The sequence below is a fragment of the Symphodus melops genome (genome assembly GCF_947650265.1).
Source record: "Symphodus melops genome assembly, chromosome: 6".
Taxonomy (NCBI): Eukaryota; Metazoa; Chordata; class Actinopteri; order Labriformes; family Labridae; genus Symphodus; species Symphodus melops.
The window spans coordinates 28,067,994-28,093,981 of record NC_136696.1 but is presented as its reverse complement, the minus strand read 5'-3'; the positions used below and the strand labels follow the sequence as shown (position 1 = coordinate 28,093,981).

Here is a 25,988-nt window from a genome sequence, read left to right as displayed (position 1 = left end):
TCGGTCCTCTGACTGGATTTTACTCTTCTGATTTGCTCTGGTTGACTCGGGACGAATCTGGGCGAGTAGCTCGCGTGTTTCCTCCAGCCAATGAGAGCGCAGCAGGTGAGTTTAGGAGTGGATCAGTGATTGGACGAGATTCATACCGGTGGATATGACGGACGAATCAGAGTGAGGTTAAAGCTGGTTCTAAAACCAGGGTGAACCTTGTGTGAGTTGGTTCTACTTCCTGTTGGACAGGAAGCTGGCAAACACCGGCGATTAGCTTGTGCTAGCGTGCGTTAGCTAGCAGTGTAGGTACAAAGAGTAAACGCACACGCTACGTCCTTCTGGAGGAGGGGCCACGTTTGAATGTTTAAAAGCTGCAAAAATCATTTCTATTTCGACACACTGTTCTTTGATTTTTTTTTTTATGAAATTGTGATTTGATTGATTTTAATTGGTTGAGATTCTCTCGTTGAACCGCTCTGATGGTTTAAAGCTGCCAGAGACATTTTGGGTTTCGAACAACACGCTACAACAAAACAGGAAAGAGCTGCACTAACGACCATCGCTGTACAAAGTGACATCAAGTAAAGTATGGCTGCTCGTGGAGGGGGGGGGGGGGGGGGGGGGGCGTGGGCGGGGCTTCCTGTCCTGCAGGTGAGAGAGGGAGGGCGAGGTTTGTCTCAGCACCGTAACACAGAGTCCTTCAGAAGCCTCGCCTCGACGTCCCGCTTGTAGTACATTCTCACCCGAGTGTGTGTGTTCACCTCAACACGTATCTACAGCAGTGTCCGGGTAGTGTGTGTGTGTGTGTGTGTGTGGGGAGGGGGGGGTTACTACCTGAGTGTTCAGGACCTTAAGTCAGTGAGCAGCTGATCAGGTCGTAACGCTGTATATTCTGCTCGACTTCAAAATGAGTTTGTCTGACTCGGCCAGGATGTTATTATTCTTCTTCTTCTTCTTCTTATTATTATTATTGGTTTTGTTTTGTATATTTCGTGTCTTCCAGATCGAAGAGGAGCGGCGACAAAAACAACCGTCTTTGTGATGAAGCTCGCTCCTTCAGTACAATAAACACAATATTAAACAAACATCTCTCCCCGTCTCTGCGTGTTTTAAGTTAAAGTTTGTTTTTTTCAGAACGACTTAATGTTTGTGTCATTTATTGAAAATCCTCCGTCTCATATTTGTTCTCTCGTGGATGGATTCACTTCCTCTCATCTCGTTCTGAGTCTTCGATTTATTGCATGTTTGTTCACTTTCGATCCTTTAATCTGAACTTTTGCATTTCGTGTCTTTGCGTTTTGAATTCTCTTCCCTTTGATTTGTCCGTCGAAGCTTTAAGATGTAAATAAACACTTCCTGTCCCCGCACGTTTGTTTACTGAGCTGAGCTTCATTCATCTCTCCTCCACGGCTCACGAACAAACGTTAGCTTAGAGCGCTAGCTAGTCATCAACCAAAGTTTGTAGTTTCATCTAAAGAGAGAAATGCTCAGAGTGAAGATACGACTCTAATGAAGGTCCTCAGGTAGTAACCCGGTGTGTGTGTGTGTGTGTGTGTGTGTGTGTGTGTGTGTTCAATCGTCCTCCTCGTCGCTGTCTCTCATGCTGATTCCCTGCAGGCCGTCTCCCGCCTTGACAGCCGCCGTGGCTTCCTCCACCGTCAGCCGGTTGTAGACGGTCTCGTAGCTCTTGTTGTTCAGCGTGGCGTCCAGGACGCCCTGCAGCCTGAAGTCACGGTAGGTCTTCTGTTGGATGGGACGATGGGGGGGGGGGGGGGGGGGGGTAAATGGAGACGGGAGAGGAAAAACAGAGAGCGTCTTAGGAATGCAGAGAGCGGGAGGAGGAGGAGGAGGAGGAGGAGGAGGAGGAGGAGGAGGAGGAGGAGACGCAGCTACCGTTTGGACAAAAGCCTGAAGACTGAAGCTCAAGGACGAGTCTTTTATGTGTCGGACTGGGAAGGCAGACTGAGGCAGGGTTTTTTTTTTCCTTCTTACCTCCAGTCACAAGCCATTATCGCTCATTGACTTGCTGCTTTCAAGTTTAACTCGCACGTCTCTCTGCACACTAGCGAACTGTGAAAAGACAAAAGCGGCGAGCAGCAGCAGTCTCACCGCCTCCTCACACGGCTGATGCTGCCTTCAAGGACACTCCAGCGCCGCAGCGATTGCCTTTAGTTTTTCTTCTTCTTTCCCTCCAACGTCAGCTCTGATTTATCCCAGTTTCTCTTTTTATATTCTCTCTTCAATTTATTTTATTTGAATTATTGTTACTTAAACATATTTTAAGTTTACATCATTCAAGAGATTTTTAATTGTTCTTTTCTTTCCTCTCGTGTGAAGCACGTTGAACTACCTTGTTGTTAAAACGTGCCACATCAATAAACTCGCCTCGACAGACACTTCAATCATTTTTTGTTTTCTCGCGCTTTTTTAAATTTTAATTTTTTATTTTGAAATGATTCGCTCACCTTTACAATCTTGATGAGTGTTTTCAGCTGGTACATGTGAAGCTGCAGGTCCAGTCTGTCCGTCAGCCAAACACACACCGCCTTAGTGGAGCCCGTGTACCATTGCTGAAACAAGTAAACAAACAGTAAGAACATCCAGAAAACTTCACGGACCGACTTCCTGCTTCCTGTTTGACCATGCAGTGAAGACGTGCTGTCAGGCTTTTTCAGACACCGAAGTGAAGCTTTATTTTTGTGCCAAACTCATCTGGGTGGATGTTAATCGAGCAACTCGTCTACATTCAGCAGCTGAAGGTTTGTCTTCAGGGTGAACTCAGGATTTTGAGAGTAGCATTCCCTCAGAGCTCCATCTGCACCCGCCCTAAAGCCACGCCCCCTCACCCTGTCCTCCCTCTAAAGCCACGCCCTCTCCCCCTGTCCTCCCTCTAAAGCCACGCCCTCCCCCCCTGTCCACCCTCTAAAGCCACGCCCTCTCCCCCTGTCCTCCCTCTAAAGCCACGCCCTCTCCCCCTGTCCTCCCTCTAAAGCCACGCCCCTCCCCCTGTGTGCTCCCTCTAAAGCCACGCCCCTCCCCCCCTGTCCTCCCTCTAAAGCCACGCCCCCTCCCCTGTCCTCCCTCTAAAGCCACACCCCCTGTGTGCTCCCTCTAAAGCCACGCCCCCTCCCCCTCTCTGTGCGCCCTCTAAACCACGCCCCTCCCCCCCTCTGTGCTCCCTCTAAAGCCACGCCCCTCCCCCTTCTGTACTCCCTCTAAAGCCACGCCCCCTCCCTCTCCTGTGCTCCCTCTAAAGCCACGCCCCCTCCCCACAATTAATTTCTGTCAGGACTTAAAGAGAATTTGCTGAAAATTGTGGCTTAAATAAAAAAAATTGAAGTAAAAAAAACAAAGAAAAAAACAAACGCTGAGATATTAAAAGCCGTCTCATAATATCCTTAAAAAGAACATAACTGAAAACCTTACGTTAACATCGTGTAGCCGCTCTCTGAGCAGGGAGGTTTTTTTTTATACTTGTCATTTCGGTGTTGTTCGCCGTCAGAGGAGTTCAGATGATCGCCGCTTGCATGCTGACAGCTTGTGAAACGTTGCTGACACCAGAACGCGGGGTCGGAGGGCGTGCGGCAGACTCAAAGAGGGGAAAACATTTTCTTATTCAAAAGGCGGCAATTTAAGCGCTCGACTCCTGAATGCCGCGCGTGAGAAAGGAAGGAGTTCACGGCTCTGCTCCGACCTCACAGGAGGAAAATAATCAAATCTGCTCGCTGTCTTTGAAAGACTCATTAAACGCTCTTCCTTCACACCTTCGTCCACCAGGCCACAGCTGCGGGGAAATCAAACGCACCTTTTCACACCTACAGAGCCATTCCTCGGCATTCAACGCGCCGCTCGTAAAATGCACACTTCGGGTGGCTTTATTCAGTTACCAGTCGAAGAAGAATGCTCGGGGAAATTGCTCTGACACAGTAATGACCCGTAATATTCAGATCTACTTCAAGAGCCGTCAGCGCACTTAATTTCACACTGACAAGAACTGTAATTACCCGCCAATTTACCGGAGACAAACAGTGCAAAGGTCACTTCATGCACTTATTCTCCTGACCTGGTTGTTCACACGCGCTCCTCACAGCGGGGGGGGGGGGTCACCTGAGGTCAGACGTGTAGTAAAAGAAACATGTGTTTGATGCTATAATGACAATATTTGTCTTCATATCAAAGCTGATGTAGTTCAGCTGAATCACAATATGAACTAAAGAGAGGAGAGGAAGCACAACGCTTTCGTGGCGTGCACAGACGTGGCAGCGGTGGCGTGCGGCGATCACAGGGTATAAACATCCCTCCTCCTCCTCTCATTGGCTGGAGCTGAATTCTCTGTCCTATCCTGCTGCGTGCTGCAGAAAACAAAAACACTGAGCGCTCATATAAACAATCAGGAGAAATATCAAGCATGACGTTCAGTTTGAAGTTTCCCCTAAATGTCAAGTAAACGCCACGTTTTGCTGCTGACGCCTGGTCACACCATCGCAGAGCGAAACGTGCAAACCAACTTTAAGTACGCTTTACCTTTACTGCTGTCAACGACTTTCAGTGATTAAAACTTTTACAAATCTGTTACAATTTTCATGGAATCAAAAAAAAATAAAAATCAATCAGTCTGCAGAGGAGAGAGAGGACTGCCGATGTTTCCGTTGAATTTTAGACAATGTGCAGGAAGATTTCACAATAAAAAAAAAAAGTACATGTCCTAATATTTGGGGCGCCGAGGACTTCCAATGTTGTTGTTGCCGTGGTTTCCAAACAGACTGACATCGTTTGATTTCACATCGTAGCGAGGTTCATCTGGTTGACACTTTTATCAGGACTGATTCAGGTCCAATCACTGATATGAATCCAATGAATGATCAATGATCAGAGGCAGGAGTCCACAGGACAGAAGTTCAGTTTCACGCTCAGGTTGAAAAGTGACGATCCTCTTTTTCAGTCTCACGATGACGTCGCTGCTCCTGTGATGATTTCAAACCTCCTCCTCCGTCTCCTCCACGGATCACTCAGACGTTTTCTTCCTTCCTCCCGGCGTGCGAGCGAGCGTGTTCGGGTTAATCAGCTGCCTGACAGACGCCTCGCGCGCGGCGTTCGCCGTCCTGAGCACGAAGACGCTCCTTAATTGAGCTGATTAGAAGACGAGAGTGAAAACAGATGGAGGGAATATGCCGGGGGAGGGGTGTGAGGGGCGGCCATGACACATGTCAGAAACAATATCGACATGACGCTCCAGTGATTTAGAGATCTACAGTCCCTCATCCTTTCCATCAGCAGTCTCTCTTTAAAACACGAGTCCACGTTTGACACGTGCAAACACGCCGCCGCCACCGCAGCAGCAACAGCTGTTTCCTTCCAAACACTTTTAAAGGAGTTCACTGAAGCTGATCTGAGCGCTTTTATTTCTACACCATGACGCACATCTTCACTTCCTGTTGTCTGATACAGAAATGAAGCACTCGTCCTTTTACAATCCTCAAAGGATGTGTGACATCGTGTGAAGTAAATACATAATAAAATATGATAATAAATAAAATGTTGGATCAGAAGGAAAGATTTAAAATCAGTGACGTTTCAGGTCCGAGTGTCACCGCTTCACGTCTTTACTTTATGACTTTGTGGATAATAATAATAATAATAATAATAATAATAATTACAATAATAATAAATAATAATAATAATAATAATAATAATTACAATAATAATAAATAATAATAATAATAATTAATAATAATCCCCTTTAATAATAAAAGCAGCAGCTTCAGTCCTTTGCAGCTAAACAACACAATCTGACAAAAACAACTTTTAAAAAGGCTGTTATTGTTTTTTATTTATTGGATCGAATGCATTCTGTCAAACTAGCTCAAATATTCAGACCTTAAAATGTGCAAAGGGATCAAAGTGCTTCTTCTTCTGTATTTACTGAAAAAGACGATCAGGAGCGACAACATTATTTGTCTTCTTTAAGTCAGGAGAGCAAAAACAAGAGGCCGGCGTTTGAAAGGCGTCCGAGCCGACGCGCTCGACCTCGTGCTTCAAGGTGGACGTCGTGATTCGCCATCTCAAAGAAGACCGTCGATTTTTATTTAAATTATAAATTATTTTATTTATTTTTATTTCTATTTTTTCATTTTATTTTACAGGGACGATGCATATTCAAAACAACATGTCAGTAAAGATGCTACAGTTAGCCACAAAGGCTAATTTTCATCCGTTGTCTCTGGTTGGATTTTACAAGGAACGCCGGAAAATCAAAACGTCAGACGTTGCTAAAAAGAAACTAATAGAAAAAAACATCATCATGAAGCGGACGGATCAAACGATCTAACGGGAGCTTGTTAGGAGGAGAGAGAGGGCACAGAGGGCCGAGGCTGGATTCAAACCCACAACCGCTGCGACAAGGTCGAACATCTCTCTGTACACGGGGCGTACGACACAACCGCTAGGCCATCCATCTCGCCGATCCTGACTTAAAGAGATCCACGTTCCCCCTCTTATTGTTGCACCTTGTAAACCGCTTCATCGTTATGAAGTGGCTCCCCGTGTGTGTGTGTGTGTGTGTGTGTGTGTGTGTTCATTACGCTCGCCATCCCAACAAAGACGTCCCCCTGGTGAGCAGCACTCGTAGACAAATGGACAGACGGACACATGTGAGCATGCACACGCTTTAACCGCCTCTTTCCGTAACCTTCCACTTTAAGAGAGAGAGTCGAGAAAAACCAACGCAACACACACACACACACACACACACACACTGTATGTGTGTGTGTGTGTGTGTGTGTGTGTGTGTGATACATGTTGAAAGGCTAAGCGGACACACTCTGAGGCCGCCCGTCACCTCCTCCTCGGCGCATGACTGGGCGCTTCTGAGCTCCATTAGACTCATTGTCCTCAACCTCCTCCCCACACACACACACACACACACACACACACACACACACACCTCAGTCACAACACGCCGAAGCCTCTGTGGAGGCGGCAGGTGGCAGAAATCCATCGCTCGGCTTCGTTCCTGCTAATGTGTGCGAAGGTCTGAGCCGCCATGTCCGCTGCACTGAGTGGCGGCGGCGGCGGGCCGAGGCGTGTTTGGCAACTCTGGGCTAAAATATTCCTTTAAATCTGAATGGCGGAGGGGGCGGCGGCGGCGTGTGAAGATAACGGCCAGCGTGGGACAGATGGATGTATAGGTGGAGGTGTTTGCGGCGCCCCCCGCGGAGCGAGGCGGCAGCTCTCAGCGCGTCCTAAGTGATTAACGGGTCAACAGAAGCAGTCGGTGTTTTCAGCCTCAGAGCGACCCACCGCTGCTCCCAAACATGGACAATCAAAGCTCATAGCAACAGTACGAACGGCGAGCTGTGGAGCTGCATCTGAGAGCATCCTCACAAGCTGTGCGTCCGCTCCTGAAAGCTTTTCACTGGGAATCTGATCAAGACAACCGATTCTCATTTTAATCACGTCAACTGATCTAAACTGGGGCGAAGAGTCCGATGAAGAGGTCGGCGGGGCTTCAGACGTTCTGCTGGAGCCGCTTTTTAGAAATAAACTTTTTATTTTTTGCTACTAATGCTGTTCATATTCCCTGTTTTTTTTTTTGAGTTGTTGTAACACCCAAATTTCCCCCCATTGGAGGATCAATAAATGTTCTCCTTATTCATTAGCTTCAAATTGGTGCCAAAATGAGAAAAAAAAAAAAAAAAAAAAGAACAGCCACGAGCGCTTTCATCTCCACCGGAACAAAAACACGACATCTCTCGGCGCGGGGTCACGGCTGAGCTCGTAACGTCACGATGTTGTTAACACGAGAAGAAAAGACAAGAATCTGTTTGGATTGTTGGCTGCTTTTTTTTTTTCTTTTTCTTTTTTTCTTCACACACTCAAAAATGTCTTCATTCGTCTTTTGTAAGGATCTTGAATGGAGTTTAATTTAGAGTTTTTCCCAAGTATTGCAGTTTTTCTAAATCCTCAACGTGCTTGTGATTACCGCCCGCCAAGGACGGCGTGTTTTTGTTGAAGTCCGTGTGTTTGCATCTCGCTCCGTTTCTGTGAAAGTTAAAAGTTATGAATCAAGTCAAAACACAAGTTTTTTTTTTCTTTTTCCAAAGCAGCAACCTCCGAAGCCAACGCAAAAGTGCAAAACCCTGCAGTTTGTCGAGTGTCCACTAGGAGTTCCTTTTTTTTTTTAGCGCCGCAGAAGAACTTACATCAAACACCTTCTCGATGCAGAGCTCATCGTGGACGCGGTCTCGGAGGACGTCCTGGTTCTGTCGTACGAAAGTGATGTAGGTGTCGGCCAGATCCATCCCCGGTTTCTGCAGGAGAGAGAGAGAGAGGACACGGACAGGCCTGAAGACAGAGTGAGAGGAGGGGGGGGATGGGGGGGGGGGGGGGGGCTAAATATGGACGTCTTACATTCCCAGCATGCACTTTGAGGAGCCCGGGGTTGAAAATGTTAAAGAAACAGAATCACGTCAACATGCAAGAATCAGTCAGTTCTGTGTCACGAGATCGTGTTTGCACGAACTCAACTCCAGGAAGTGAAGCTCGTCTGTGATTGGTTTGTGTGTGTGGCTTCGGCTTCGAAACGGCGAGTTTGTCGCGAAGTCGAGGTTTTTGTTTTTCCACACGTGGACGAGATGGAGGAAACGCCGCTCGACAGAGAAGGTGAGGCCGACGAAGCTGGAGACTGTAGCTTCAGCGTTTAGCCAGCTCTGCAGCGCTCTTTCAAGAGGTACAAATTGCTCCTTTAAATGAATAAACCTGATTGCTTTTTTTAAATCCTTCGACTGCACAGCCGTTAAATATAATGGCGTGATTTATTCCGAGCGCAGAGTCGATCATGTGACGGTTGTAAAAAAAAACCAACGTTCTCCCTCCAGACTCGTGTCGTGTTCCAGGTTTACACTCGGGGGACGCGTGTTCAGCATCACCTGCTGCTTCAGGGGGGGGGAAAGAGTTACAATAATAATCTCCCCTCTCTGCGTCGGGAGTAACAGGAAGCTGTTCCACGGGAGGGAAGGCGGACTGCGCGGCGCGGAGGTGTGTGAAGTCTGCGCTCACTCTCACTCCCTGTTGTCAGGGGAGATTACAGCTGTAATGCGTATTGTAATTGCTTTGACATCTTTCACACCCGTTTTTCTCTGAGCCCGGCGTGCGTCTGCCCTCGAGGGGGGGGCGGGGGGGGGCTGCTGCTGAGCGTGGCGTGGCAGGTCCCCTGTGCGAACACGAGGAAACAGAGCCTCGAGAAAATCCAGAAACCTTTTGGCTTCACTTAAAGCCAAGAGGGAGGTCAGAGAGGGAAAACAACAAACTGTCACATGCTAACGGCGGCTACACGCTAACACGCTAACACTCTGAGATGTGAGGAAGCAGAGCGGACTCGGCGTGTTGTGACACATCCTGAACAGAGACACATTCACCTTTCTTCAGGTCGCTTTAAAGTCTCGTAAATAAAATAAAACTCTGCAGCATGAAGTTTTTAATTCAACATCAGCGATGAGAAAAAAGCTGCTCGCACCCCCTCCATCCTTGAAGACCTTGACTCAACGCGATTCAACAATTATTAGAAGAAGAAAAAAAAAACGTTTGAAGGAATTTTGATTTAAAAAAAAAAAAAAAAAAAAATCTCTCTCCAAAGGAAAGACTTTGTGCGTTCCTTTTCTTCTCCTCGCTCACAGTAACAATAAGCTGAAGAAAGCTCCGGATATTTTCTCATCATGTCCCAGCAGCTGTTTCAGAGGCCTTGACAGACTGAGATCAGTCAGCTGTAATTCAGAGCGACCGGCGGGCGGACAGAGAGCCGGGGTTAAAGTGGGGTCACATGCCTACAGGGGGATCTGGTGTGCGGCGTGAAGGAGGAGGGGTCAAGAAACGGGGGGGGGGCCTGTCACAAACCAACACGAACCCTTCGGAGTGAGCCGAGGAGTCTGATGGTTCAGGAGTGATCCACGCGTGTCTCAGCCGCTGAGTCTTCAGAGCTCGTCACGATCTCAGCAGACACTTCCAGGTCACGTCAACAGAGTTCTTCAAAACTGTGTTCACATGTCACGCGCCGAGTTCTCTCAAACACGCCCCCCCCGTTTCACGTCTCATGTGGCTTCGTTTGATGCAGGTCTGTGCAGGGTGCAGAGCAAAACCGGCTCCGGGTTCGGACCCTCGTGCGGCTGCAGGACTGTTCGAGTCATCGTCAGAAGAGATGAGTTTTCACCTTCACCTGAGGTCGTCCTGCAGGTCGTCTGTGCACGCTCCTCACGTCTGAAGACGAGCACGCCGTGCACGCCACAGATGGTGCGATATAAACGACAACACGCCACAGAGGATGGAGCTTCTCGCACATTTCTGTACGAGTTCATGTCGGGTCAGAGTCAGAGATATTTACTTCAGCGTATCATTAGCCTGACTTCCACTTTAGATTCCCCCGAAGGCTCCGTCTCGATCATCCACCTCTCCTCTCTCTGCGTGTGACCAGGTGACACGCCGGAGACGCCGGCACAGTTCCAGCCGAAGAGATTAAGACGTTAACCGTCAGCATCTCAGCTCTCGGCACGCTCGTACCCAAACACCTGTAGCCCCCCCCCCCCGCCCCCCCCGTGTGCGCTGGGATAATGGCCGCCCATCAACATTTAAAAAAAATAAAACAATAAAAATAAACTGAGGGTGTAAAATCAAACCGTCCTCCTGTTGGGATGCAGACAGGGAGGAAGAGGAGGAGGAGGAGGAGGAAGAGGAGGGGGGGGGGGCGGAGGAGGAAGAGGGGGGGGGGGGGGGGGGCGGATTGGCATGGGAAGGTGAGTCCTGCTCACAAAGAGCGAGGCAGGAGGGCGTTTAAATGCCAGGTAATTACAGCCTCCCTTCCTGCCCTGGGTTGATTTCATGTGGACCAGCTGCGTGCAGACATGTCGGCGTGCTCGTCCTGAACACACACACACACACACACACACACACACACACACACACACACACACACACACACACACTTCTCCTGTGCTTCCACTGACGACATGAATCAACTCATGAAGACGTCCTCGCACCCTGCGTGTTCTTCCTGCGGCCGGCGTCATGGCCGACACCCCTGCAGGAGCGCCGCGCGTGTGTGTGTGTGTGTGTGTGTGTGTGTGTGTGCGTGTGTGTGTGTGTGTGTGTGTGTTGGAGATGGTGGAGAGCCAGTGCTGATGATCGCTCTTCCAATGTTTGTGTTGGTGCTCAGCCTGCGTGCATATGCTGGATGGGAGCATGTGCGACTGTCACTCACTGGTATCTTGGCTGTTTAGCGTGAACACGTCAGACCTGCTCAACACGTGTGAGTCAGTGTGAGTCAGTGTGAGAAAACACACACACACACACACACACACACACTGAACGACTCCATCAGTCACGTCTTCTTACAAAATATTCCTCAATTTATTTTTTAATCTGTTGAAGCTTGAAAAGAAGGAAACAGACTCTGGCTGGAAGCTTCGTGTTTTCGTGACAAGGTGTCGGCGATGTCCAGCGTTAACACTAAGAGGCCCCGCCCCCTCCTCCCCCCCCCCCCCCCCCCCCTCCGTGCACTATGATGTCCCACCTGCAAAAGAGGCTTACCCGTGTCAGGTTCCCGACACACAAAGGAGCAAAAAGCCGAGGTAGCGCTTACGTTATAATTTCAGGGGGACGAAGCAGCTGAGGAGGAAGTCCAGGCCGGTAACCAGAGAGCATGATGGGATAGGTGGGAGGGGATTAAGTCGGCTCAGGTGAGATTGTTTTGCTGTATCTCAGCTGTTCAGCGTGTTCTCTCTCACGGTGTGTTTCATCAACCGCAGAGCGAGGACTCGAATGTGTGCCGAGGACGGAGGTCTCGGTCCGGAGACTTTTTGAAGGTCTGTGACTTTAAAGCGAGACCACCACAGAAGAAACCTGGTCTTGTGGTTCGTGTGGTCTTGACTGCAGCACTACCGAAGACTCCTGACCTGAACCCTTACATTTCTAAATCATGCATAAAGCCCCGTTTCCACGCCGCAGTCCGGTACGGATCGGTACGGTTTGATTAAGCCAGATCCCGTTTGCATTTCCACCGCCACCTGTGTCCTATTTGGTAGGTGGCGTGTAAGCTGGATGACGATAGCCGCTATGTAAAGAGCGTCACATGATAGCAGCTAACCGCTAACAGCTAACCGCTTACAGCTAACCGCTAACTGATAAATTCAACAAAGGAGAAACGGTGGGACAAAAAGTGGGGCGGTATGGATCGGTTATTTGGGAATCTTTCCGGGATTAGTCTGTGGAAACGCCACAAAATGCGTGCCGTACCGAGACGGACCGAGCCGGACCGCTCGGTGGAAACGGGCCTTATGACTTTAACTCCATCCTGGCTGCTTAAAGCTTCTCGAGGCTCTGACCCTCCGAGGAGATCTCTGGCCTTCGGTCTTTGTGATCGTCGCTTTGCGTGTCCAGCTCCGTCGCTACCCGTCGACCCCCCGTCGAGCTTCATTTTTTGGCGCTGGCGCGGCGGGTGTGAGGAATCCCTCTGATTGGCTGTTCAGCTAAGTGAATCAGTGAACGAGAAGCCAAGCCAACTACTTTGACTCTTCATCAGACACACGATCACAGACGAGCGCCGCCTGCTGGCGTGGAGAGGTACTTCCTCTCACGTATGACGGTTCACGATCAGTTGCACTCCTTGCGATGCGTTCAAGTGCAACTTTTTAAGTGAAGTCAAAAGACTTGTTCTTTTCCATCGCATCCAGACGCTGTATGTTCAGTGTCTGACTCAAAGACTCAACAGGAGCTGGGGATCGAACCCACAACCTTCATCTTTCAAGTTTTCAACCAAAGGCTGGAAACATTAAATATATTTTTTTTCTTTTTGTAATTTTAGTTTTGGAGAAAAAGTTTCCTCAACTCAGTTTCCCGTCTTTGGATTGAAGCCTGAGACGTTTGAAGAGATTTTAAATGTCTTTAATCCCGAGGGAGGGGAAGCCTGAATCAACTGCCAGAATTCATATGAAAGAGTTTTTTTTTTTTTTTTTAAACGTGCAAAAATCCCGAAGCCTCCGAGGAATTAAGACTGTTAATCACTTTGTAGAAACGAAGGGTCAGTCGTCTTTGTGCGACGAGATTCTGCAGATGAAACCCCTCTCTCCTTCACACCTTCACGCCGCCAAACGTTAACGCCTCATCACCTCCACACTCGCCTCCTCCTCCTCCTCCTCCCGCTCGCCGGCTCGTCGCAGCCTCTGATCTTTGCCACGACGCGGCCGTTCATTAACCGCTCAGCTCCGTAACGCCGCCGCTGCCGCCGCCGCCCACAAAACCAACACTTGAGCCAAACACATCTCCAAGGACAAGAGTGCAATTAATTAGGCTTGTTGTGTGATCTTTGGCTCTGGAGCTGCAGAAGGAATTAAAAAAAACCTCTTTGTTTCACACATGCTTCGAAGCCACAAACTTAAAAAAAAAAAAAAAAAAAAAACAAGCACATGAGTGGATGCAGAGAGCAGCTGTTGTTCTCCATCCGAAGGGCCGAGCACGTGCACGCCGATGGAGACGTGAATATGGAAATGTGACTGTGACGGACACAAACGGGCAGATCGACACACTCACAGGGACCTCCACATATTTGGCAGCTGCTTTCACCTTTCAGGAGAAGAAGAAGAAGAAGAAGAAGAAGAAGAGTGACACTGAAGCTCAGCTGGGCCGATCTGGTTTCCACTAAATAACAGGTCACCTCAGTGAGCCGTGAAAGAAACAGCTCCACGTCTCAGGGACACACACACACACACACACACACACACACACACACACACACACACACACACACAAAGAAAAAGGTTTGTACTCACCGTGAAGGAGAGGATGGAAGAGAAGAATGTGCCTTCATCGTATCGGGAGAGCTTGGAGAGGACGCTGTCCAAAACAGCAGCAAACTGAACACCGAGGAGAGCGAGCGAGAGGGAGAGAGAGGAAACGAAGACGCCGTCACGTTTTTTGAATTGTTGCAGGAAAAAAAACAAATCTGTGATTTTTTTTTCAAGCAGACATTTTTAATTTTTTTTTTCAAAATAGAAAAAGACGACTTTTTTATTTCCTTCATAATGTGAATTAAATGAACCAATCACAGTCACGAGCTCGATCAGTTTAAAATATAAGAAGCAGAATAAATAAAAACATGTTTGAATAAAATCAAACAAATATTTCTAATTTTAAATAAGTTAATTCATTTTATCTGAGGTTTTAAATCTCCTTTATCCATTTAAATGAAAACAATAAACTCTTCTTCACAATATGTCCTTTATATTTATTATAAATGAATTAAGGTTTAATTCATTAAATATATATGACAAATAAAACAATCTGTACTGCCGTGAACAACGGGGGAAAAGAAACCGTCAGAGGGAGATAAATGAAATAAAAGGCCAACTGAAGGAATCCGGAGAGGATTTGATGGGAGCATAAAAAAAAAAAAAAATTACCCTCGTGACGAGCGACGAAACCATTTCTTTCAACGCGTCTTCAATCAGAACATCGATTTTGGAGTGGTACTGTTGCTGCAAATAGAGGAGGGGGAGAAGTGACAAAAACATAAAGTCGGATTTTATTTGATTATTTCAGAAAACTGAAGCGACACAAAAAAAAACCTGACTCCAGCACGATACAGAACAGCAGCATTGTTTGTGCCGTAAAAAGAGAAGCCGACAACACTCGAGTCCACACACACAAACACACACACACACACACACACACACTCCTCCTGACACGGCGAGGCGTGAAAAAAACCCCTTCCCATCCGTGTATGGCCGCTGAGTTAAGCAGCTAATAGGAGCATTGTGCGGCTGACTGACATTCCCGTCCGCGCTGGAAAACGCGAAGGAATCTGAAGGATACTTTTTGTGCGGCTCCCCCGACAATTAGAGCAGCCTTGTATTCCTCTAAAGCACCGGTCCAGCTGCGAGGACCAAAGGCTCACACAAGATTCAATTAATCCGCCATTTCATGTCTCGTTTGGACCCCCACCCGCTCCCCCTTAAAAACATATTCATGGCACCTTTTCCATTGAAGGGAGACATGGGGGGTGGGGGGGGGGCTGAGCGCTGAATGGCGGCAGCAGCAGGGGAGTTCATCTCTCGGCGACAATGCCCTTTCACTGGCCGACTAAAGAACACCCAAATTAAAAATTTCAATCAACAAAGCGCACGGATCGCTGACAAATTCTAGGTCCAGAGAGGTCACCGCCGCCAGCGCTAATTATGTGTGTTTTTTTTTTTTTCCCGTCTCGTATCCACAAGTCCGCAAAATGGCAGTTCTCTTTCAGCACGCCGAGTCTTTTTTGGCAAAATGTGGAGAGCTTTTCTCTTTTTTTCCCCTCTTCTTACCTCAATTAACATTGCTGCTTTGGCCCGTTTTACGTCCACAAAGGGCGGCCGGGAAAAAAAAAAGCAGGAAAAAAAAAGGAGAAGGAATTGTTTGGTCTTTGCCGTGTGTGCGGCAGAAACTAAAAAGAACAATAATTGCCTTTAAAAACATTTATCCGCCGGTCGAGCTGCAGTCGCCGCTGCTACTTCAGCAATGTGAGATGTTTTAACTAGGTCACTTTTTTTTTTAACAGGACCCCCGACACAATTACCATGACCTGCGGAACAAAGCGACAGCACACCGATGAGCCTCTTCACTGATTTCCCATCAACAGGCCGCTTTAACGGGCACAGGAGTTTTTTGGTCCGACATCGCCGTCTCTCCTGCTCCCGATCGACGCACTCGAAGACGAGTTGGCAGAAAAGTGACCACACGGAAGGCTTGGATCAAGTTCAGACTGGCGTTTCTTAAGACCCTTTATACTGCCGGTCAGAGGTCAGAGGTCAGAGGTAAGGAGGCCTCATTCACAGCGTCTACCGCCAAGTGAACATGACCGCGCGCTTCAGCTGAACCGAGGAAAGTCAAGAGCGTGTGCTCGGGCTTTATTCCAAACTCTGCTGGATTTAAACACGTTAGTGGAGATAAACTTTGTGAGACTTTGGAAGTGTGTTGACATGCGTCACGTAACGTTCAGGTTTGGAGCGTTAGCACTTCGTTGACCTTTCACTGGAGGTGTTCGAGTTCGTGAAACAATTCCAGTAATATTCTCACAGTTACCCGCACGGTAAAACGACTCGTTGACGTTGTTCTTATTACCCCACTTCTGGTTTAAAATGCAACAATCCCAGATTATTTCATCGGGCACGTTAGCCGAGCAGGAAGTTAGCTTAACGGGTTACAGGTACGCGGTTTCCCCCCCGACAGAATTAAGCTTCTTTTTAGGTGCTGCTGCAGGGAGTTTTTTTTTTTGGCCTTCGGGCTCAGACGTTTACATTCAGCGGTGGGAAATATTCCCATTACTTTTGTTTTGGCGAGAGGCGAGATGAAAAGAACATCGTGGTCAGATTTAAAATGCGTCCTGGTTCTCTGACTCTTCCTACGGCAAAAAAAACACAACCTCAGGGAAAAAGGATCCAAAGAATTCGGTTTGACATCATCTTTTGAGCTTTACTCATTTGTACGTTTGGGAATCTGAGAACCTCGTGAATGATGGAATCTGTAAGGTTCAACCGTATGCTGATGATATGATGATTTACTGATGTAATGCTTGAAACGCGCAGCAGTTTTTCTCCATTTCTATTAGCTTTAGCTAAACACTTGATTGGTTGGATCATATGTGTTCACCCAATCAAAAGCTCCTCTGGTGGGAAGAATCATGGATGGAGCTCTGATGGACTACAAATGGACCCAAACTGCCATCGCAAAAAAATCCCCCCAAAACCCCCAGAGTTATTTGTGAAGCGTTCATGGCGTGGAGTCGGATGTGTTTGTTCCCTTTGGGATGGAAAGCCGTGTGAGGGGCGGGGACAGAAAAGAGGACGAGGCGATGGAGGGACTTACCCATTGTTTGTCAAGCTGGGAATCAAACAATGTCGTGCAGGATGCATGGACATGATCGAGGGACAAACGGAGGACATGAGACAGGGAAGAGAGGGAAAACAGGTCAGCTGATCCAAGTCTTAAAAAAACACCAAGTTACATTCAAACACATTCATTTATTATTTTATCAAAACCTACAAAAGAGTGAAGGAATACAAATCTTTATTATTCTACTAATTGAATGATTTATCCGCTGAGTCAGGGCGCTCCAGCCTCCCCTTATCTGACCGGACCTTCATTCATTCACATTATATTATGATATTATTTTTAAATTGGGGGCGTCTCAGCTGCAGCTCTTTGTCTGTCGTTTGTTTGTTTGTTGGAGTCAGCATTTCCAATATGGCGACCAACCACGGACTGGCTTCCAAAACGACCATTCAGGGACGACACCATGACATCACTCAGGCTTTGTCCATTAATACTGACTATGTGTGTGTTTGTGTTTTCCATGTGAAAGCAGCCTGTTTGTGTATAAAGCTGGTTTGCTGAGTGGCTCTCTGCAGGCGTGCATTCAGCCAGTTGTGCGTGTGTGTGTGTGTGTGTGTGTGTGTGTGTGTGTGTGTGTGTGTGTGTGTGTGTGTGTGAGCAGGAATAAATGGACAAAGTGTGTTTTTCGGGGGAAGCTGGAGAAGAGAGGAAGCTGAAGGTTAAGAGAACAGCGATCTTAGCTCTCTGTCAAGACTGAAGACGGCCAAGGGTCTCGCTCTCAGCAGAGCCAAGGCTGCAGCCTCACGCGGGCTTCACGGTCATCCATTTAACAGCTCGTGTCGAGCGCTTGGCTGCTTCAAGTGAACACAAATACACCTGAACTCCACCACCGCCTCATGTTCGGAGGGAAACGGCTGCGTTTTAGTGGCTGATCTGACAGTTTGACTCCACCTGTGCAGCGTGAGGCTGAAAATAAAAGACCACTGCTGACACGCTTTCACTCCACCAGGCGCCAAAGAAAAACATCTCTACACTCACATCCATGCTGACTGATTTATTTTTATTTATATTCTTTTTACACTCTTCTCTTCTTGCAGCCTCAGTTTGTCTTCGTTTGGTCGACAGGGTCATTTAACATCCATCTGTCTTTGCGAGCACCTCAGATTTGGTTCATTCATGAGACGACGGTTTAAGAACGAAAATCTTTTCACCAAAATATCTAAATGAATGAAAAATGGATCAAACTTACGTTTTGTACATTTATTGTCGAGTCTCGACAGGACCTCAAATATTTCCAACGGCGATCAAAGCCAGAGAAATCCTCCACTTTATAGCTTTGTCTTGCCGTTGCCATGGTAACACCGGATGCTACGCCTCGCTGAAAGCTGCCGTCCTGTCGCTGTTCGAGCCGCTGTGATTAAAAAACGTCACGCGTGATTCCTCGAGCTGATGCAGCAGAGAGAATCACTCCCATGATTCCCCTCTCTTGTTATTGTTTTGATTGAGAGCCCCCTGGTGGCTGACTTTACGTACTGCGTGTTTAAACTTCTTTTGTTTCATTTATTGAGCGTTTGTCGACTGTTCTGCACAAACAGTGAGATGAGGATTTTCTGGGTTTTTTTGTTCTTTGCATTATTACTTTGACACATGACGGCGCCGAGGTCACAACCCTGCGGCGTTAAACTTTTAAAGATGGCTGAAACTAAATCTTCAGCAGACATTTTTTCCCTTTAATGCACGGAGGAATGAAGCATGTTAAACACGTGATGAGTGTGACATGCAGAACATGCTGTGGCTCGACGTCTCCTGCAGCACGGCGGCGTGCACATTCAAAGGTCATGACAGTGTCGAACCCGAACCCTGCAGAGGATGGTGATTCTCTGCACACACGGGTCAGCAGTGACCACATGAGCAGAACCTTCGACATTAAGCCTGTGACGCCACATCGCTGATTTCTGGCGGTGGCGGGCGCCGTTTGCTCACCTCCTGCCCGGTGTCCAGCACGCAGAGTTTGGCGCACTGCTTCTTTGCGTCCATCAGCACGTTGAACATGGTGCAGACCGACAGCGGCACCCGGAAGTCTGTCGACTTGTTCGCTTTCTGCATTTTGGAATCGAAGGCCGTTTTTGTTCTGTGGGACCAAAAACACAAACGATGATGATTTTAAAGACTGAATGTTTTAGACGGGTTTAGCTCGCACAGGTTGCAGGTTCAACTCCTGACCCTGGTGTTGTTTGGGTCACACCATCCCATCATATAAAGACATTAGATTTAGAAAGATGGATCCTCTCGGTCTGACCTTTTGACGCAGGCCTCCATCATGTCGCTCGCCATCAGTTTGAGTCTCTGCTCCAGGTGTTTGGCGAACTCCGGTTCTGGCCAGTGGAGGTCCAACACGAACATCTGCAGAGCGTCCAGCTTCCAGAACAAATCCTCCGAGGTGGCCGAGCCATTGCTGCAGGGACGAGTCAGAGGGGAACTTAGTGAATGTCACAAATACAAATAAATGGAGCGAGAGAGCGAGCGAGAGAGAGAGAGAGAGAGAGAGAGAGAGAGAGAGAGAGAGAGAGAGAGAGAGAGAGAGAGAGAGAGAGAGAGAGGGAGAGAGGGAGGGAGAGAGAGAGAGAGAGAGAGAGAGAGAGGGAGAGAGAGAGAGAGAGAGAGAGAGAGAGAGAGAGAGAGAGAGAGAACGGTGCACACGCTCGTGTTCAGGTATCAGGACTCGTGCGAGGTGAGCGTGTTCGTTTTCGAGTCGTGCGGTTTGAGACAGTGAACGCAGCGCCGGGCTGAAACGCAGACAGATGGACGTCTCCCCTGCGAACAGGTTCCACAGCAACACATGGCAACGCTCGCCGCCGCCGCCGCCGCTGACATCCAAGTGTACAGCGCCCGGCTAGAATGACAGCCACATGAGGATGAGGGAGGAGGAAGGTGGTGGTGGTGGGTGGGGGGAGGGGGGGTTAAAACAAGCAGCACTCACTCCCTCACTTTTCTCACTTCGCCTTTAAAAGACTGTTACCTTAACAAGTGGCGCTCAGGAATAAACGCTTTGGGCTGAGTCTGCGGTGCAATTAAACGCTCGGTGGCTATCCCCCTCTTGTCTAATTAGCAGTGCTCTTCAGTGAGCGCGCTCCGCCCCGCTCCCCGGGGAACGGGACGATCCCACTCGCCCGTCTGTGCTCACTAATGAAGTGCCAGCTTTTCTCTCTCTCTCTCTCTCTCTTTTTTTCATTGCAGCGAGGACGGGCCAAGTGGGGCGAGTTAGAGGAGCGGCGTGCTCTGTGTGGTGGGAAACGCCGGGGGAGGCGAGTGAGGAGCCTTTTTAAGACGCAAGCTTCACGGTCCAGCATACGTGACCCCGACACGGGGCCACCTACACCGAAGGACCTGAAGAAGACAAACTTTGTGCAAAACTAAACTGGCAGTCTCCGCACGTCGCAGCGTTGTCGATCGCCTCGCGCTCAGTCCCCCGCGCACAGATTGGGAAAGACCGCCTTTTCATTTGATGCTCCTGATTCCTGGAATGTCGAAAAAGAGGACAGCTGATTTCACTTTACTCTTTTTTATTGTATCTCCTCTTCTGCGCTGTGAACTCGACGTTACTGCAAATGTCTTAAAGGAGTTAAAATGAAGGTTTTGAATGAAATGGAAACGAACATGAAAACAAACGTTCAGGCTGAATTCACATCCTTTGTTTTTACGTGTACGCACATTTTAAAACGTCTGAAGAATAAAGAGAAATGTTTCCAAGTGTCAGACGTCTTTCAGTCACATGATCAGCGCTGAGGGCAAAGTAGCGCCCACGTCTCGATGAAATGACGCATGTTGACGTCACTTTGCACCCCGAGCAGGAGACGAGATGGACTGAGCGGCGGTCCTGCTGGCCGTCACCCGTGTGAAGCGTTTAGCTTATTATCGCAGACAACACAAAGTGAACACGGGGCATTGGTTCAGAAACTTTGAGTCGTGTTTGTGTGAAAGTTATCAGCTCGCATGGTCAACGCTTCGAAACCGTAACACCACACAGTCACTTCAGTGATGTCTGCTCGTGATGAGCGGACGTCACATGACAGCGAGGACTTCAAAGACAACACTCAAAAGATGAGAGTTGTGGATATTTGATGTGAAAATATGGTCGGCAGCAGCAGCGTCCGTCCGTCTGTTTGAATCGCTGTTTGTCGTGTCGAACGGCTCGTTGGGATCTGACGTCATGTGATCCGCTTCAAGGTTCTCTCCATTCACAGACGTGCGTTTGCATTCACGATCTGCTGCTTGCTATTTACACACTATTTACCTTTCCTTTCTCACTGGTGAAAAATGGTGGATGCTTAATAATGGAGGGCCGGAAGGACAAAATGTTGCACATTGAAAAGTGAAGGACGGACATGTTGGTTTTCTGTGTTTTGATACACAGGACATTTGAAAGAGGGGTCAGAAAAGTTTGCACACAACCGAAGACACATTTCTCAACTTACAAGATGTCGGGTAGATTTATTCCTTGCAGGCTGCAATGGAAGAAATGTAGCTTTTGTGTTATTGTTCGGCTGGAATTCTCAACATTGTGACATGCACACTGCAAAGCACAAAAGACTTCACACACACTGCACGTCACAAAACCTGAGGAAGGACTGCATGCGAGCCTCGATGCTCTGACAGGAGAACGACACAAACAAAACGCTTGACTTTTCTGCAGGCGAGGAGAAGGCTGCAGACGCTTCGATTCGCTCTCAGAGAGCAGGATGTTTAAAAACCGTAAAGAAAAAAAAACACTACTGTGTGGAACTCAAAGTCGACATGAGTTCTGACATGCAAACACACAGAGAGCAGAAGGAGCGTTCAGGAGAGACATGCACAGCAGAGTCCTGGCTAAAGGTCCCGACCCGATCCGCAGAAAACCAGGCAGCAGAACAAAAACACATCTTTTAGTTTCAATATAAATTCAAATCTGACAATCCTGCAGCAGCTGTGGCTGAGGAAGACGAGCAGATCATCCACCTCAGAGAAGATACTGAACCTCGTCCATCAGTGTTTGGCTTGGCGTAGGCGCTGTGAGTGACTTAGCATCCATCATCCCTCACTGCCTCACACAAAGTCATCTGTACCTCTCCTCAGGTTAGCCCTCCACACAGAGACTTAAAATAATAATGCAAATATAGGAGCATGCCAAACCTTTCTACAGGTGTCACTGTGCGTGAAGTTCAAAAACAGCAAACTGACCTGAATGGTAACATGTTTCCATAGCAACCTTATGCATTAGCAAATCTTTTATGGCCGAGTCAAAAAAAAACAGTCGGCTCAGAAAGCAGCGTCAAAACGCTTCAGATCAGACCAAGCAGAGATGACATCAAACGACGAATTTGGAAGCATTCAGCTTTTACGCGACACGACATGCATTCACGTTAAGTTATACTTATGACTATTTCTCATGCCAAGAAAATAAACTTGGTGAAAGTGACTCTGGGAGCACCAGCTTTAAGGTTAAATCGTCTAGTTCAGAGATGGAGACCAAACATCAGCCTCCTTAATTCAGGTGAAAAGGCTCTTAGAAATTCTCCGGACTGGATGAAGACCTTTAGCCGGTTCGACCCCCCTGCTGGACTTTATACATACGTGTTTTCACAGAGCGGCCCCATCCAAGCCGGCGCTGAGAAGCTGGGCATCGGTGGCAGCGTGAGAGGGAGGCTGGGGACTTTAGGAAGAGGAACGCTGGCGAGATTGTTAGTTATTGACCTGCCGGGTTGAGAGCGATCAAAGGTGGGAGGGGAAATGTTGAAAGAATAAGAGAGGGAGAGAAGAAATAGGAAGCAGAGTAAGAGTGCGGATTCTGTAAAGTACAATAGCAGTCACTTGTTCTGACTGTGGAAACTGATCAATGGCACAAACCAATAAAAGAGAAAAGTCACTGCTTCTTTCCTTCCATTCATTCCTTCTTCTTTTACTTCAGGCATGTTGTGTTTAAGAGTGCTGCTGTCAGTGCTTTGTTCCAGCCTGCAGTGTGTCCTTGCTGTGCGTGTTGTTCATTCATCTCTGCTTCCTTTTGTCCTGGGCAGTGTTTGTCCTCTTTTACTGCTTCTCTGACACACTCACAGCTATCAAATAATGGCTGCTGATTGTAAACAGAAGGTTAAGAAAGCCAATGAAATACGGCTAAGACTGTTTGACTTTCCTTCAAGAATGCTGTTTAAGAAATATCAAAAAACATACCTCGGCACGCGTGGACTCATGACTAACACCAATATGTGTCTCTACTTTTCAGAAAATGTGTGCTCAAACAAGCTGTTTGGAGATTTTCCCCTCATGACATCACAAAGGGCAGTAGCCCCTCCCCCAGGTGGGTGACACTCCCACAGCTAGGTGTTTGTTCTGCCCTCTGAGTCTGCCTTCTCACCGTAAACAATAGGACATGGAGCCAGAAAGCAGCGAGTACACCCGAGCCCTTCCAGAGAGGGGGCGTGGTCAGACACAGCTCATTTACATATTTAAAGCTACAGACACAGAAACAGCCTGTTCTGAGCAGGGCTGAAATAGAGGGGTTTATAGACATGATCAAATACAGGATCAGAGTGGATTTACAACAACACACTTCACACATATGCTTCCAAAGCTCTGAGACTTATTTACACCAAAGAGGAGGAGAACATGTGACCTTTAAAAGAAAAAGTGTAATATTTTGATTAAAGCTGTAGGTGGCAATAAACAGGCCCTTGCTTGGTTGTGCCGATTGGGGTGTTTTACAGCTGCACGGTGTGTCCGAGTTGACCCACACCTGAAATCTTCAAATGTATTGGACTGTACACAAAGAGGAACCCTCTGTGGCCACTTACCTGGGCCACGTAATCTTATTGGCAGAAGCACATCGTTCAGTCATCCCAAAGGTCAGATCACAACATTTAAATGTAATTTGGTTAATGCTTGTTGTACACTCCTTTCCCTTTATCAGTGGTCGTGACTCCAAAACTATTGTCCTACGTTGCTCTGTGAGAGAGGATCAAAGATGACTGATCTCAGAGTTTTGTGTCTTTCTCTCGTCATGTCTACACTTTCCATTCGTCCACTGGTTTCATTTGTCTTCTACACACATGAACGCCACTATGGCAAAAGCTCCCTTTACGTTGACTGCCATGGCAACCTCAACTTAATCAAGTTGACGCAAATACAATGATGGCTGCGTCTGAACTAGTACCTTCACCAGGTACCTGATCAAACAATGTACAAGCATGTCTTACCCAAGATTGTGAGATCCATGTCACCCAATGTTGCAAGCAATAAACTTTTTTGCAAAAATTGCAAGTCTGTAAATATTGGAGCAGATTGACCTATGTACATGAGAGTTCCTTTACCAGCTTTCACCATCAGGTAGTGCAATGACCGTGCTCAAATAAATGGTCCATGATAAGACATTTGCAGTTGTCCAAGAAACTTTGACCGCGGACCCTTTGATGAAAACACTCCATGAAAATCAATACGGATAAATTCATATGTTAAAGAGTTAAAAAAGATCAATATTTGATGGTGTGACATAGTGTTAAAAACTAAATTTACAATGTTGACATGAACGAGCCATTATGATATTATCTTACAGTTTTAGAAAACCAGACCGAATCTTCAGGATTTTTTTTTTGTTAACTTGATGTAAAAATATTCATTTGGCTTGAAAGTCCACAAAAAAGAAAAGTACATTTGGGTCGAGGTGACTGTCTCTTTGGCCAGAAAGTTGACAGTCCTATGATGAACTCTATACCTTATGCATTTGCATCTTTGGCTGTCTAGGACAAGAACACATCTGTAAATGTGTTACACAAAGCCAATAGCATTCCCAGAAATCCTTTGAAAAAAAGAACCTGGAATCTCATTTGAACCCCAAATGAAACCACGTTCAAGTGAGATGTCCTTAACTGGACTCTGTGTTAAAATGGATTGGACAATGTGTATGGGAGTGGCCATGCCAACCTTCAACCACTCTGTGGTACAATGACTATGATCAAGTTAATCATCCAAGATGGGACAAGCTTTCCATGAATGAGTTGCAACTATGTCATTTTTTACAGAATACAGAAGAAACATTTAAAGGGATCTTGTAACAGCACAAATACGGTATATTTTTTGTTGGCCATCTCCACCAACAGCTGCCAAATGTTAGCGTGCTGAACTGGTTAGCCATGTTGCCATACAAGAAGCTATCAACAATTGTAAGCCTTCATCATTCAAAGTGTTGTGAGCTCAATTGAGTAGCCTACAATATAGATACAACTGATCTGGGTTAAAAGGAGAATCCAGGACTGGCAGTGTTTCAAGGATATCTGGGACCACTGTTGACTTGAACTGCGTACTCTGCACATTTGTTCAACATTGGCAGCTGATGGCATCAATAACATGACGTAATTTAAGGTAACACTTTGTCTACGGTAGTTATGTAATCTAGAGGAGAGTTGGCTGCTAGGAAGATGAAGGGCTACATTCACCATTCTTATACAGATTCAGGCCTTTTCAATAGTTTAGCATGTCTAAAAGTCAATGACTTGGTAGCTGTTAGCTTCCTATCTAAGGTCTGCTAGCCAACAGGTCACCGTTGGCTAGCAGTAGGGTCACCAAACCGAAGATGCTACCTCCATGTCCCTCAAACAACAAAAATGTTAAAGAAGTCATGTTGTCACTAACTTACATATTGTTGTGAGTTCTGACCTGAACATATCATTTTCAGTCCAGTCATGGATGGTGTGTTGGATCATTGACCCTTAAAAGACGAGTTCATGCAATCAGTCAGCTTGATTTTGCTAGAGAGCCAACCGTCCTGCGATGAACTCTACACTCTGAGCATTTGAGGATCGTGGGCAGCTCAGGACAAGTCAATTTAGAGAGAACTGATGCCAGAGTTCCCAGAATTGTTTTCTCCTTTGAAAACCATCAAACATTTGGCAAAAAAAGTAGATCGAAGAAGCCTTGACATTTGGAACTGTGACATTGAGCAGCAGCTATAAAAGCTGAGTGGCTCTCTAATGCTCATCATTCAGCTTGACTGAGTAAACTTCCTCCTTGGTGTCCAGTTCTACTCTGAAGCTAACCATCTGCAGCATCATGTATCTGTGGTTCAGCAGTCTTCTTCTGGTGGTGGGCTTGTTCCAGAGCAGCTCGGCTCTGACACCTGA

At 47.2% G+C, this 25,988-nt stretch overlaps 2 protein-coding genes across 2 annotated transcripts in view; both read right to left on the bottom strand.

Annotated features, from left to right (window-relative positions):
- Positions 1-25,988, bottom strand: part of aass (aminoadipate-semialdehyde synthase) — a 134,571-nt gene that overhangs the window by 31,996 nt on the left and 76,587 nt on the right. The gene's annotated exons all lie outside the window — the stretch shown is intronic.
- The window catches only part of cadps2 (Ca++-dependent secretion activator 2), a 141,470-nt gene continuing 116,636 nt past the window's right edge, over positions 1,155-25,988 (bottom strand). Inside the window, exons 16-26 of the mRNA XM_079346814.1 lie at positions 22,453-22,572; positions 21,318-21,347; positions 19,142-19,297; positions 18,826-18,973; positions 16,876-16,890; positions 14,436-14,510; positions 13,806-13,889; positions 13,567-13,599; positions 8,193-8,300; positions 2,457-2,561; positions 1,155-1,734 (exon numbers count right to left, since the gene is read on the bottom strand). Of these exons, the coding sequence (XP_079202940.1) occupies positions 1,564-1,734; positions 2,457-2,561; positions 8,193-8,300; positions 13,567-13,599; positions 13,806-13,889; positions 14,436-14,510; positions 16,876-16,890; positions 18,826-18,973; positions 19,142-19,297; positions 21,318-21,347; positions 22,453-22,572 (1,045 nt within the window). The 3' untranslated portion in view covers positions 1,155-1,563. The remainder of the gene's footprint in view (positions 1,735-2,456; positions 2,562-8,192; positions 8,301-13,566; positions 13,600-13,805; positions 13,890-14,435; positions 14,511-16,875; positions 16,891-18,825; positions 18,974-19,141; positions 19,298-21,317; positions 21,348-22,452; positions 22,573-25,988) is intronic.